Here is a 14,070-nt window from a genome sequence, read left to right as displayed (position 1 = left end):
ATCATCCAACCTTCTCTTTCTCTCTCATTCTCTTGTTTCATCAGCCTCTCAAAATACTCTTTCCATCTGCTCAACACACCCTCCTCGCTTCTGAGTATGTTTCCATCTTTATCCTTTATCACCCTAACCTGCTGCAGATCTTTCCCAGCTCGGTCCCTGTCTAGCCAATTGGTACAGGTCCTTTTCTCCCTCCTTAATGTCCAACCTGTCATATAACTCATCATATGCCTTTTCTTTAGCCTTCTACACCTCTCTCTTTACTTTACACCTTATCTCCTTGTACTCTTGTCTACTTTCTGCATCTTTCTGACTGTCCCACTTCTTCTTCGCCATCCTCTTCCTCTGTATACTCTCCTGTATTTCCCCATTCCACCACCAGGTTTCCTTCCTCCTTCCTCTGTCCAGATGTCACGCCAAGCACCCTTCTTGCTGTCACCCTTACTACCTCTGCTGTAGTTGCCCAGATGTCTGGTAATTCTTCACTGCCACTTAGTGCCTGTCTTACATCCTCCCTAAAGTCAACCTTGCAGTCTTCCTTTTTCAACTTAAAAAAATTTTAGTATAGGCACAGAAATAAAAAAGATGTGAGAGAGATTCACCTTCTATATGGAAACTACATGTTGGGGATATACTACCTTGTATTTATAACCCAATTGATTAATTCAGTGAAATTTATTTATAATTTTGAAGTGGACTTCTTTAACCTTGTATGGTGGAAAAAATGTATACGGTACACACTTGTACTTTGTACTTTCTATACCTTACTGTGGAAGTCCATCCACTGGGGGCATTTTTAATATTACATTATAGGGGTGTCATTAGTTTTAGTCAAATTTATGAAGTACTAATCCTTGAGCACAATACTTGGTGCACTCCATCATAACTCGAAGGAATCAAAGAGGGCAGCAAGTCTGTTTTTTTCATTCATTTATTACATTGTAAGAGTGAAATGAATAAGTAAGAAGTGTTTTTCTGTACATTGCAGCTTACATGCTGCATTCCATATAAATGTTCATATTCATACTTGCAGCATATAATGCCTTTAGAACGTAGTCAGACTCCTTCACTTTTCATACATTTTGTTATGTTTCAGGCTTGTAGTAAATTATTTACATTCAATTTTTCCCTCATCAAGCAGCTCTCAATATTTCAGAATGACAAAGACAAAACAGGATTTCAGAAAATTTTGAAAATTTATTAGAAATAAAAAAACTGATATCACATTGACCTAAATATTCAGACCCTTTTCTATAACAATTAAAATTTGTCTATCACATTCTATTGGTCATCATTGAGATGTTTCTATTCCTTGTTTGGTGTCCACCTGTGGTCAATTCAATTGACTAGACGTGATTGGGAAATGCACACAGTCGTCTATTAAAGGTCCCACAACTGAGCAAAAACCAAGCCATGAGGATGGAGAAATTGCCTGCAGAGCTTAAAGACAGGATTGTGGCCTTCAAAACTCACCACAAGGCCAAACTGAGCAGTCATGGGAGAAGGGCCATGAGAGGTGACTAAAAACCCAATAGTCTCTCTGGCTGAGCTCTAGAGCTCAAGAAGGGCAACTATCACTGCAACACTCCACTGATTTCATCATTATGAAAAGAGTGGCCAGACAGAAGCTTCTCCTCAGTAAAAGACACATGAAAGCCTGCATGGAGTTGGCAAAAAGGCACCTAAAGGACCCCTCAGCTTATAAGAAACATGATTCATCGTATGCTGAAAACAAGATTAGTGTCATGTCCAGAGGAAACCATACACCACTCACCACCAGTGCAATACAATTCCAACAGTGAAGCATGGGGTTTGTTTTTCAGCAGCAGGGACTGAGAGACTAATCATGGTCGACGTAAAGCTGAACGAAGAAAAGTGTAGAGATTTACAACTTAATGAAAGCATGCTCCAGGGCACTCTGGACCTTAGGGTCACTGTCCTTTTGGAAGATAAGCCTTCAGCTCATCTAAGTACAAAGCAAAGACAAGACACGAGTGGCTTAGGGACAATGGGCTTGAGTTATCAGCCACAGCCCAGACTGGAAAGACCTGAAAAGAGCAGTCCACCGATGGTCTCCATCCAACCTGACAGAGCTTGTAAGGATTTACAGAGAAGAATGACAGAAAATCCCCAAATCCAGGTATGTGAAGCTTGTCACATAAAATCCAAGAAGACTGCAGGCTGGAATGGTTGCAAGGTCTTGTGTCAACAGGATATTCCAGTTTTTATTTTTAATGTTTGTAATTACTTCTAAAATCCCGTTTTTCCTTTGCCAATCAGAAGTATTGAATGTTGCTTGATGGGAGGAGGGATGAATTTCAAAGATTTTAGCAACAGGCTACAACACAACAAAATGTGACAAAAAATTAAGAGATCTGAATGCATGGTATAAAGAAAATAAAAAGGGTCAAGCACTTGCTTGTGGTAACAAGAGTACCAGTGACATAAATGGCATCTACACCCTTGAGAGTCCAAATCTCTTCATTTACAGTGGGGCAAAAAAGTATTTAGTCATAGATAGATAGATACTTTATTAATCCCAATGGGAAATTCACATTTTTCAGCAGCAGCATACTGATACAATAAATAATATTAAATTAAAGAATGATAATAATGCAGGTGAAAAAAAAGACAATGACTTTGTATAATGTTAAATGTTAACGTTTACCCCCCGGGTGGAATTGAAGAGTCGCATAGTTTGGGGGAGGAACGATCTCCTCAATCTGTCAGTGGAGCAGGACGGTGACAGCAGTCTGTCGCTGAAGCTGCTCAGTCAGCCACCAATTGTGAAAGTTCTCCCACTTAAAAAGATGAGAGAGGCCTGTAATTTTCATCACAGGTATACCTCAACTATGAGAGACAAAATGATAAAAAAAATCCAGAAAATCACATTGTCTGATTTTAAAGAATTTATTTGCAAATTATGGTGGAAAATAAGTATTTGGTCACCTACAAACAAGCAAGATTTCTGACTCTCACAGACCTGTAACTTCTTCTGTAAGTCTCCTCTGTCCTCCACTTGTTACCTGTATTAATGGCACCTGTTTGAACTCGTTATCAATATAAAAGACACCTGTCCACAACCTCAAACAGTCACACTCCAAACTCCACTATGGCCAAGACCAAAGAGCTGTCAAAGGACACCAGAAACAAAATTGTAGACCTGCACCAGGCTGGGAAGACTGAATCTGCAATAGGTAAGCAGCTTGGTGTGAAGAAATCAACTGTGGGAGCAATTATTAGAAAATGGAAGACATACAAGACCACTGATAATCTCCCTCGATCTGGGGCTCCATGCAAGATCTCACCCCGTGGGGTCAAAATGATCACAAGAACGGTGAGCAAAAATCCCAGAACCACATGGGGGGACCTAGTGAATGACCTGCAGAGAGCTGGGACCAAAGTAACAAAGGCTACCATCAGTAACACACTACGCCACCAGGGGCTCAAATCCTGCAGTGCCCCTGCTTAAGCCAGTACATGTGCAGGCCCGTCTGAAGTTTGCCAGAGAGCATTTGGATGATCCAGAAGAGAATTGGGAGAATGTCATATGGTCAGATGAAACCAAAATAGACGTTTTTGGTAAAAACTCTACTCGTCGTGTTTGGAGGACAAAGAATGCCGAGTTGCATCCAAAGAACACCATACCTACTGTAAAGCATGGGGGTGGAAACATCATGCTTTGGGGCTGTTTTTCTGCAAAGGGACCAGGACGACTGATCCGTGTAAAGGAAAGAATGAATGGGGCCATGTATCGCCAGATTTTGAGTGAAAACCTCCTTCCATCAGCAAGGGCATTGAAGATGAAACGTGGCTGGGTCTTTCAGCATGACAATGATCCCAAACACACCGCCTGGGTAACAAAGGAGTGGCTTCGTAAGAAGCATTTCAAGGTCCTGGAGTGGCCTAGCCAGTCTCCAGATCTCAACCCCATAGAAAATCTTTGGAGGGAGTTGAAAGTCCATGTTGCCCAGCGACAGCCCCAAAACATCACTGCTCTAGACGAGATCTGCATGGAGGAATGGGCCAAAATACCAGCAACAGTGTGTGAAAACCTTGTGAAGACTTACAGAAAACGTTTGACCTCTGTCATTGCCAACAAAGGGTATATAACAAAGTATTGAGATGAACTTTTGTTGTTGACCAAATACTTTTTTTCCACCATAATTTGCAAATAAATTCTTCAAAAATCAGACAATGTGATTTTCTGGATTTTTTTTCTCATTTTGTCTCTCATAGTTGAGGTATACCTATGATGAAAATTATAGGCCTCTCTCATCTGTTTAAGTGGGAGAACTTGCACAATTGGTGGCTGACTAAATACTTTTTTGCCCCACTGTACCTATGACAATCACACGGCTACTACTTTAAATGTGAGCACCCCATCTATGGTTATTTCCTGCTCATGCCTGTTGCTTGTGGCATTGGCTCTGGTCCACACAAAACTAAAGCTGGATTAGGTTTTCCTGCCATTTTAAGATGTCAGTTTTAAATAGACTTAAATAGACACTGTTTTGACTTTAGAATAATTTATGTAGATTTTGTGAATATTTCTCCTCAGATCAATAACATGCCACAGTGTGTTGTAAAAATTGATGGATGGATAAACTCCATGCTAGTTTGGTGATAATACTAAAACCTCAACACACCTCTTGTTGGCAAATGGATAACATTTACAGCTCTCCATCATCCTGCTTAACTTTATGTTTTTAAATTTGAAGTGTTGATCTTTTACAAAGCCAAGCTGTCAAAACAAGGAACCAGTGCTGTACAAGTGATAGAAGTAGCCCAGCATCTACACCGATGCCTACTCAGCCAGTGTGGACCAGGATACCATTTGCAGGTTTCCATTAGAGTCTCTCTGATAATTGAAAAGTACTTTAAACTTGTAATGAAATTTGACTAATTCTACTTCAAGCTCCTTTGTTTTCTGACCAATTTACAAATCTAAATACTCCATGTACAGTATTTTCTATGTTAGGTGGAGACTTCTGATAAGCAAAAGCAAGCCTCAATAGTGGTACTGATTGCATGGTGTCATTCACACCAGGGTCTGGGCATAAAACTAAAAAAGCTGCTTTACAGGAACCCTTTACAGTCAAACTGAAGACGCTGAAATGGTAACAGAGTGCACATGTGTGCATAACTATTAAGGAAAACATAACACAAAAGAAAATTTTCAAACACAGTTAATCCTATCTTGATTTGCTGGTAGCTGGAGATTAGACTGCAAGACAGGAAAACAAGGTGGGACATGGTGCCAGTCCATCACAGGACTCATTCACAGACAAAGGGCGAATTTGTGATCACCAGTTAACCAAACCTACATGACTTTTGGGATTTGGAAGGGAAACCCAAGCAGACGTGCTGAGAATATGTCAACTCTACATAGACGGTCACTGGAATTTAAACTGTGGACACTGAATCTGTGAAGCTGAAAAAAAGAAAATGAACACACTTCAGTGAATTCTAGCAAAATCCAATTACAGTTGTAAGACAATTTTCTGAAGGCCAAAGTGATTGAAAGTTGAAGTTTTTTTTTTTTTTCCAACTTACCAGATAGGCATCTTTCCTTTACCTTGGGATGACAACAACTCCTACAGTCATTTTAAAGAGCATTTAGTAATAATGACTGTGAGCGAACAGAGGGAAAGCCCAGAGTGGCACATCACAGTCTTTTAAATCATACACAACATAAAAAAACAGGCAAAAACATTCACTGACACAATCAGTTAAAGTAAGCATAAAATTTCCATTTATTACTTTCACATAAACACAAATAAAATATTCCCTGCAGGCTAAAAATTAGAGGAGAGGAAATTCACATCGCAATGCAGCAATTGTGTGGGCCTCCTGCGGACAGCAGCAAGCCCAGCGCTGCTACACCTGGTACTGCTATCACACACAGCCACAGTCCACACACTTGAACAGTACAGAGCGAACAACATCATTTTAAGAACAAATAAAAATGACAGTAACTTTTTCAAATATATAGCAAACAAACTTTTATAGAAAGAACTTTTCCTGACTCACTCGCTCTTTTGAAATGGAGGGGGAAGGTGGAATTGTGGCAATAGAGGAAAATAAAAACACACCACAAAAAGTGTGACACAGTAAACCAGACTGCTCTCCCTGGTTCACTAGTGGCTGCTGTTCCAATGCAGGCCATCAGTTTTTGGCAAGGCCGTGTCCAGCCAGTCAAGGTGACCCCTAGAACCCGGTGTAAGTACCTCGCTTGGATGGGTTCTTGTCTGGGGTGGCTGTTGCCTTGGTCTGCAGGTCTATTTAACAATCATATTGCTCAGCTGGAACAGTTAAAATGACATGTATATAGATACTGTATATAAAACATACAAAATAATCTTATCAATAAATTAAATGGTGTAGTTTGTGGCCATGAGCAAGTTCATTCTGAAAAGTCTAAAAGTTGCTCCTACAAAGTGCACATCTCTCACTGATTGACACAAGCAAAATCAAATATTAAAAAAAAAAAAAAAAAAAAAAAAAAAGAAAGAAAGAAAAAGATCCTGGGTGTTCAACAGCCAAACGCATGTGTAAAAAAAAAAAAAAACAAACAAAAAAAAAAAAAATATATATATATATATATATATTTAGCCTTAATTTACTTTCTTTGTGAATTAACTGTAATTAATATTGCTTTGCAAGGATAAAAAGTCCATGAAACTGGAGTTACATTTGCTTTGTTTCCCCCCAATCCACTCATCTAAAATGGCAACATCCAGCTTAAACAAGTATTGCAGTTATCATTTCTGTTCAATAGAATCCTCTTTAGTAAATTTATAAAGCTACTAAATTAATCCCGAAAAGTCCACTGCAGATAAAAGTGGCTTGCTACAGCTTTCATCTGTGGCACGGCCACAACTCTTTTGAAAAGTTACGTAGGAATGAATGCAAATCCAGCAGCATTTATGACCTGGAGGAGGAGAAAAAGGTGGAAGAGGAGGGTGACAAGGAGGAGAAGCAGGGGTGGGGAATAACATCCCTTCAGTGCTCACTCGTTCCCCACAGCACTGACATGCCTACCTCATCTCTAAGCTCATTCCCCACAAATGGGTTGAGGGAGAAAATCTGAAGAGATTTGGCGGTAGTAGTACTGCCTGCTATAATAACTTAATAATCAGCACAGACACTGTGTGCGGACATATTCACACACACAGACACGCACGCACACACAGATATTACTCCTAGAACTACACACTTCTATTTCAGGTTTAAGATTTGTCGCCCTCTAGCAGAAGACAAGATTGTCTTATCCCATTAAAAGAAAAAAAAAGTCTATTCTGGCAATAAACTTCAGCTTAAAAGGAAGCAGAACATTCTCCTCATACCCAACTTTGCGCTACAGGAAAACGTGTCTCAAATTAATGCCTTATTCAGATTCAACAATGCCCTTATATAATTAATAAAGGAAAAAAAGTAATGCTGTTTAAAATTTGTTTCATTGCACTGCAGAGAGATGATGAGGGAGAAAATAGAATAGTACACTTATCTAAGTGCCATCTGCGTGTTTGGCATTCAGCAGATATGCTCCTCCAAAAGAATCAGTCTTCCCAGGTGGGTCACAATAGTCAAAAGATCCAGCTCAACAAAAGATAATGTGTAGGGGGGTGCTACAGGGGCAGTTTGAGGGAATGGGAGAAATGTTGGGATGAAAATAAGAGAATATGATGTGTTGTTTGGAGAGGAAGTGGAGTAAAAAAAATAAATAAAATGCAGCCACAGATACAGTATACAGAATAAAAATAAAATCCCCATCATAAATTTTAAAGAAAAAAAAGTACATTAAGTTCACAGGCAATTACAGCAGTAAGCTTCTCCAATTCCCTTTTTAAGTTTGATGGGCTGCAGTAGGGCCTGAATTTAAAACAAGTCTCTGCTTTTGGAAAAATAAGAAAAAGCCACAGCTATGCACATTCGCTCACACGCATTCACTCTGCACAACGTTGAAGAGCTTTACAAGAAGACACCTCGTTTTGAAACAAGGAAGAAGAAAAAGAAAAAAAAAAAAAAAAAAAAGGTGAGATCATTTAAAGACATTAAAAAAATAAAATTAAAACAGCAAGTCAAAATATGCAACATTAAAAACCTTTCATGCAACCCTCATAAATCTTTGAACCTTCGGCCTTTGTGCCTTGAGGTAAAAAAAAATACCAACTCCCGCTGAAACGAAGAGAGTCAAGTCCTGCCTATCAGCCCTGATCAAGGTCAGCATCAGTAAAGAATGGCTCAATGTGTATTTCAGTGCGTCCGGAAATCCTGGATTGCTGGTAGGAAGCAGTCTGAAGTCGGCCCGGCCAGCTTGGAAAGGACAGTGGGGCCAGGAATGCTGGTGTCAGAACCACGGTTAGTGCCCAAAGCGTGCCCTTGTAATGGCCAGAGGCACAGCTCAGGCGAAGTACATTGTGTGCTGAGTGTCGTAGTGAATTTGCACAGCTTTGGCCAGCGCTTGGGGGTCCCGGCCATTACTCTGTCCAGACACATGGCTGCCTTCCGCACTGAAAAAGAAGAAAAAAAAAAAAAACAGTTTATTATTAAATGTATAGGAGGACCTGTTAGCTGGTTCAAGTGTTCAGCAAAAGGCAATAATATTCAGCCTGGAAAAAAAAGCAAACAACTCCTTAGTAAATGTGCAATGTAGATACAAGAATTTTTACAGATGCTGCTTTTGACATCTTTTTAAGCTTTGTCATGTTCACATGAATTTCTGGTTGGTAAAAAAATAAAAAGGGTCTACCACCTTACTCCAAATACAGCTCCGCCATAACCGGTTGGCTATTTTATGTTATTAAACAAGGTGAAATGTCAACAATATGTTATAACTTGGCTAAAGGTAGTTCTGACTTTCCCCACTAGGGGGTGCAAAATCAGAGGACATTCACATGAAATTTTCCACTGTGAAAGTTCCATCCAATCCCTTTGTACCAAACACAGGTTCACCGCCTTGTGTGTATGCAAGCACTGATCAGATTGAGATTCATTTTAAAAAGCCATGGCCCAATGTTCTCCAAGATTAACGTGCAATGAAATCACAATTATCAGGCATTGAATAGCAACACCTGAACCAATCGGCAATGGTAAAATATGGCATAGTATTGTTACTGTAGTAAATATTAAAAGCCACATTTGTGCAGACCTAATAGAGAAGTACACAAATATTCAATTACATTATACAACATTGCAGAAGTACACCTTCATCCATTTTTTTTTAAGTATGCATCTTCTAAACACCAAAACCTAAGAGACCTCTGAAGGATAACTTGGAAAATTACAATAGGTGGCCTCTATTTGTTACCCTGATGATCACCATTAACTTGATTTCACAGAAACATTCCAGGACTTTCATAGACTTGTGGCATACAGCACTACTTTGCCAAAAAAGTAAACTTGCAGATTACACTGCTGCCATGAAGAGATGCACAGGATTGTCAACAATGTTAAGAATATTACATCATATTCCATAATTGTTCTCTTAATATCAAGTAAGCCACCAACACACCACATAATACTACACTATCACCATAAGCCCACTGACAACAAGCAGGACAAATCCTTGCACTCAAAGTGTCAACTGTAGTTATCTAAATTAGTACTACACTGGCACCCTATTAAGTGTTGTATGAAGAATGGTACTAGCATAGGACCACCTCCAAGTCTTAATCTGACTTAACTGAACAGTTGAGCTTTTCTTTAACCAATATGTTGTTTTATTTTTGCAAACCGTATTGCAAAATTGATTGCCTGATGACTCACAGAAAGATGCGGCCATAACAAGATTCATGATGTTACGCTCATGGCTTAAAAGGGGGACAGTGTGGAAATTACAAGAAGAGAAATTCAATCAGGAGCTTTCTTGCTAACTCTCTATTTCATCTGCTTGTGCAAACACAAACAGGATAAAAAGTATCTCTCTATATCATTAAAGGATAAGTTCGGTATTTTTCAAGTCAAAGTTATTTCTTCAACAAAAAGGTATATATGCAAAATTGTGTTCTAAAGTTACAAGTTTTCTATAAATCTTAATATCTTGCCCTTTACAATCAAGGATAATGGGGCATGGGATAGCACCAGAAAGTAAAGGGTTAAAGACTTCACCAAATATGTCCAAGACAGTTGTCGAGTACTGATCTGTGTCTTGCAATTACACACCCCTTTGTAAAATAAGTTATACATGCCATTTTTTAAAAAAGAACTAAAAAAACACCAATATTATGAAATTCAGCCATTTTAAAAGTAGACCCATGTGCATGCCTTCATTTGTCTTCTTCCACAATAATTTTTCAAGGACATGATTTCCTTTTGAAAATCCAAATCTCAGTAAACAACATGGTTGGTTCTGTTTTGATTTACTTCCGTATTCTTGTGAGATCTCATAGAATAGAAAACATTACTACCACAAGAAAAATAGTGCCAGAAATGTGCAATAAAATGTGCATTTCCAGAGCCTTTTTGTTGTCACAAACATGCGTTGGAAAGATGGAAGGCATGTTTTCTTATATTGAAATGTTTTCTGTTTTATCAATAAATTTTTAGGCTTTTGTTTTCAGGTGGTGCACTATGCTCAATTATTTTCCATTGCAAAGAGCCAGTGAGAGCAAGATATATATATTTCTTTTTAAGTTATAGACAACACTTAACTTTAGAGCGCAATTTCACAAAAGTATACAAATCATGTATGTGAAAAAATAACTGATTTGAAAAATACCAAACATATTTTTTAAAACACACTACAAGCTGAATAAATGTACAGTTAAATACATTTTGGAGAATTCAAAATAACTGCCACTAGATATTAGAGCATATCTGTCCCTAAAATTGGGAAAGAAATTTAAATAATATATAAATAATTTCACAACAACACAGAACTTTCCAATCAGCCTTTTAATGTACAGTTATATCCACACACTTCCCTGCTATTGGATGTAAAGAGACACTCTGGTGATGCTACGTAAAATTGTTTGAACAGCCTAATCTTTCAACTCATTTTATATCCCATAATTAAAGCAAACTAAGAAAACAAAAGCAAACTCTGGTGCTGAATTACATAGCTAGAAGAGTTTCATTTTCAGTTTGTACCCAGACACACTATAATGCACAAGATAACATTATTTGTAGGTTATGTTTCTCCATTTGAAAGAGGTGAAATTTGATTTTTAATTCAACAAAGAATAGCTTGGTGTTAGTGTGTGTGCACAGGTGTATCTTGTCTACCACTCTGCCATGCTTGTATAAAATCTAAGTTCCTTGGAACTTACACAGGAAATTATGAGTTCAGAGAAATAAATGAATGGAAACATAACTTGTTCGCATACTATCTTGAATGTATTCTAGAACATATAATGCAGCACAAATAAAAATAAATGTTACTGCAGCAGTTGAATTATTTCCACAGCAGGCTACATTAGGTGGTCATTAAAAATGGAAGGATAAAATGTAAATGTAGTCTGAAGCTCATACTACATTTAATTGAACCTGGTAAACGTTGTTAAATCTGCAACATGCAAACTGATGAATTAATGCAACAACTCCTTCAGTTATCATGAGGGGTGCTACTTGGAGGAACCATTCACACACTTTCGGTACAATTAACTTAACCAGTATCACCGTGAACAATAAAAAACACTTAAGCTAATGTCACAATAGATACCATTTCCAGTGATTTTCAATCGTAGTCTTCATTTACATAATATAAGCCAGTCAGTGTCACAATCCACTCACTTAATGGGACATACCTAATAACTGAGACCAATTAGTTTGCTACATTAAAATCAAACCTGTTTTGATTTTCTCGTCAGTCTGAGAGGTGGCCTGTGTATGGAGGAGAGCAGACAACCAATGAATGCTCAACCAGAAGTACAATACATAGAATGTAGCGATGAGGAATAAGGAACATGCAAATTGAAGGGAAGCTTGTCTGGCTGAGGTTGTGTTTTATGTACTAAAACAAAATGGGGAAAAAAGAAAAAAAAAAAAAAAAAAAAAAGGACAAGACTGCGGCTGAATGCACCAAAGCTATTAACCCTTTGCAAGCTGCATATGGGCAGTGAATCTCACAAAACGGAAGAGAAGTGTGCACATCTGTTACACTCGCTGCAGTTGTTAACCTTTTGTATAGCGCTAGCTCCATCAGACAATATACTACGGGCTGTCAGGAAAAGGGGCACAACAGCGCTAGAAGATCAGCACTCAATTGGTAAATGAGACATGGACTGCAATTTTCAGTTGTGTAATTTTGACACTGTGCAGTGATGAAATCAGCGACTACAATCGTCAAATCTCACATACCCCACAACACAAAGTCTTGTAATGTGACATTGGCTTAAAGTTATGTCTACACTACTACATTTCCAATTAAAAACTGTTTTTAAATGAAAATGATCTCCATCCACACTAGTGTTTTCACATCATTTACAAAAGTATCTCTACCCACACTAAAACAACCAAAAAACACATATGACATAGATGTTCGCCTATACCGGATATGTCTGCATTGGCAGAAAGATCCTTGAAGACATGGTAATGCAGCTGGCCACTGGATTTATGATAAAACTGCACTATCTGATAAATTATTTGCCTTTTACACATGTCTGCTTCATTCAAACTATATAAAACCACAATTTAGATACATGCATACAGGTAAGCGACACAACAAATGCTATGCAAAGCAACTCTTCTGTGTCTGTTTTGTTGGAATATAGGTTCCTTTTGTGAAGGATGACCAATTGGGGAATGAGACGTTGTAATGATCAGGATCCAAATCAGTAAGGGCTATGTAACAAGCATGGACACATCAGAGCATAATTAAACAAGTAAGCCCGCGATTCGCTAGCGAATCGGAAATCCAAGAATGGCAATCAGTTTCTGTTCCGTCCGATATTTGGATGGACGACATATCATGGAGGGTGGGTGCATCTGGGGAAATGTCATTTAATTCAATAAGCATATGTGTACTAAAGCGGTTTCGTTTTGGGGAGACGTGATTCTGTTGCCTTTGCTGACACCGACTGCTGGCAGAGTGGAGCACAGCAAGTGTAATTTACAGGTTGTGGTGTTCGTGTGCCAGCCACTGCGTCGGGGAAGCCGCTGGGTTTGAGTCTGTGACCGTTATGTGATCTATATTACTGGCACAGTGGATTAGAGCAAGTGTAGTGAACAGGTTGTGTTGTTTGGGTGCTACCTACTGACTCTGGGAAGCCGCTGCGTTTGACTCTGGGGCGTGCGCCACGACGCAATATGCGCCTCGGTGGGAAGCCGCTGCGTGATGAAATATCATGGAGGGTATATGCGGTGGTGTGGGCGGTCGCATCCGGGCGGCTGTACAACCTGTTGTGCAAGCTTTACCTCAGGTGTAGTTCACAGGTCGTAGGCATGGTAAAGTTTCCATTTAATTCAATAACCCTATTTGAACTAAAGCGGTTTCTTTGTGTGGGCACCTTCGTTCATTGTTTGTATCCATGACTGTACAGATTGTGTTGTTTGGGCGCTCACAGGTTGTGTTGTCTGGGCGCCACCTACTGACCCTGGGAAGCCGCCGCGTTTTAGGAAGCCGCTGCGTTCGACTCTGGGGCAGGCGCCACGGCGCAGCACGTTGTGTTATTTGGGTGCCAACTACTGACTCTGGGAAGCCGCTGCGTTTGACTCTGGGGCAGGCGCCAAGGCCGCAGTGCGCATGCGTGCATTTGACTCTGGACTCAGGGGTGGGCACCAAGGCCGCAGTGCGCATGCACCTCGGTGTGTCCGCCGTGCATATATTAACTTTGGTTTAGTAATATAGATCTGCATTTTCACCCATCCACATTACAACACTGAGCCAAGTGTTTTCAGAAGTACATGGCTCTGGAGAATATTTTCAAAAGTTTCTGTTTTCAGGGGTTGAAAAGGCCAGGGTAGTGTGGACAAAAGGAGAAAATGAAGACTGATGTCTGCATTTCTCAAACGAAAATCTAGTAGTGTGGACATGGCCTTAAAGGAGTTCCAAAATAATATTGGAAAATTGGACACCGACAACATTCTCCTCATTATAATTTAAACATTTGGACATATTCTTATCATGAA

General features: G+C 39.3%; 1 protein-coding gene across 2 annotated transcripts in view; it reads right to left on the bottom strand.

The window, feature by feature from the left end:
* Window positions 1-5,729: 5,729 nt before the first annotated feature.
* The window catches only part of ago4 (argonaute RISC component 4), a 36,675-nt gene continuing 28,334 nt past the window's right edge, over window positions 5,730-14,070 (bottom strand). For both annotated transcript variants that reach the window (XM_028818786.2, XM_028818787.2), the window contains exon 18: window positions 5,730-8,513. In XM_028818786.2, coding sequence (XP_028674619.1) covers window positions 8,405-8,513 — 109 coding nt within the window. In that variant the 3' untranslated portion in view covers window positions 5,730-8,404. The remainder of the gene's footprint in view (window positions 8,514-14,070) is intronic.

The sequence above is a fragment of the Erpetoichthys calabaricus genome, chromosome 14, assembly GCF_900747795.2.
Source record: "Erpetoichthys calabaricus chromosome 14, fErpCal1.3, whole genome shotgun sequence".
NCBI classification, from domain to species: Eukaryota; Metazoa; Chordata; class Cladistia; order Polypteriformes; family Polypteridae; genus Erpetoichthys; species Erpetoichthys calabaricus.
The sequence above is the reverse complement of the archived record's forward strand: the minus strand, read 5'-3'. Positions and strand labels throughout refer to the sequence as shown.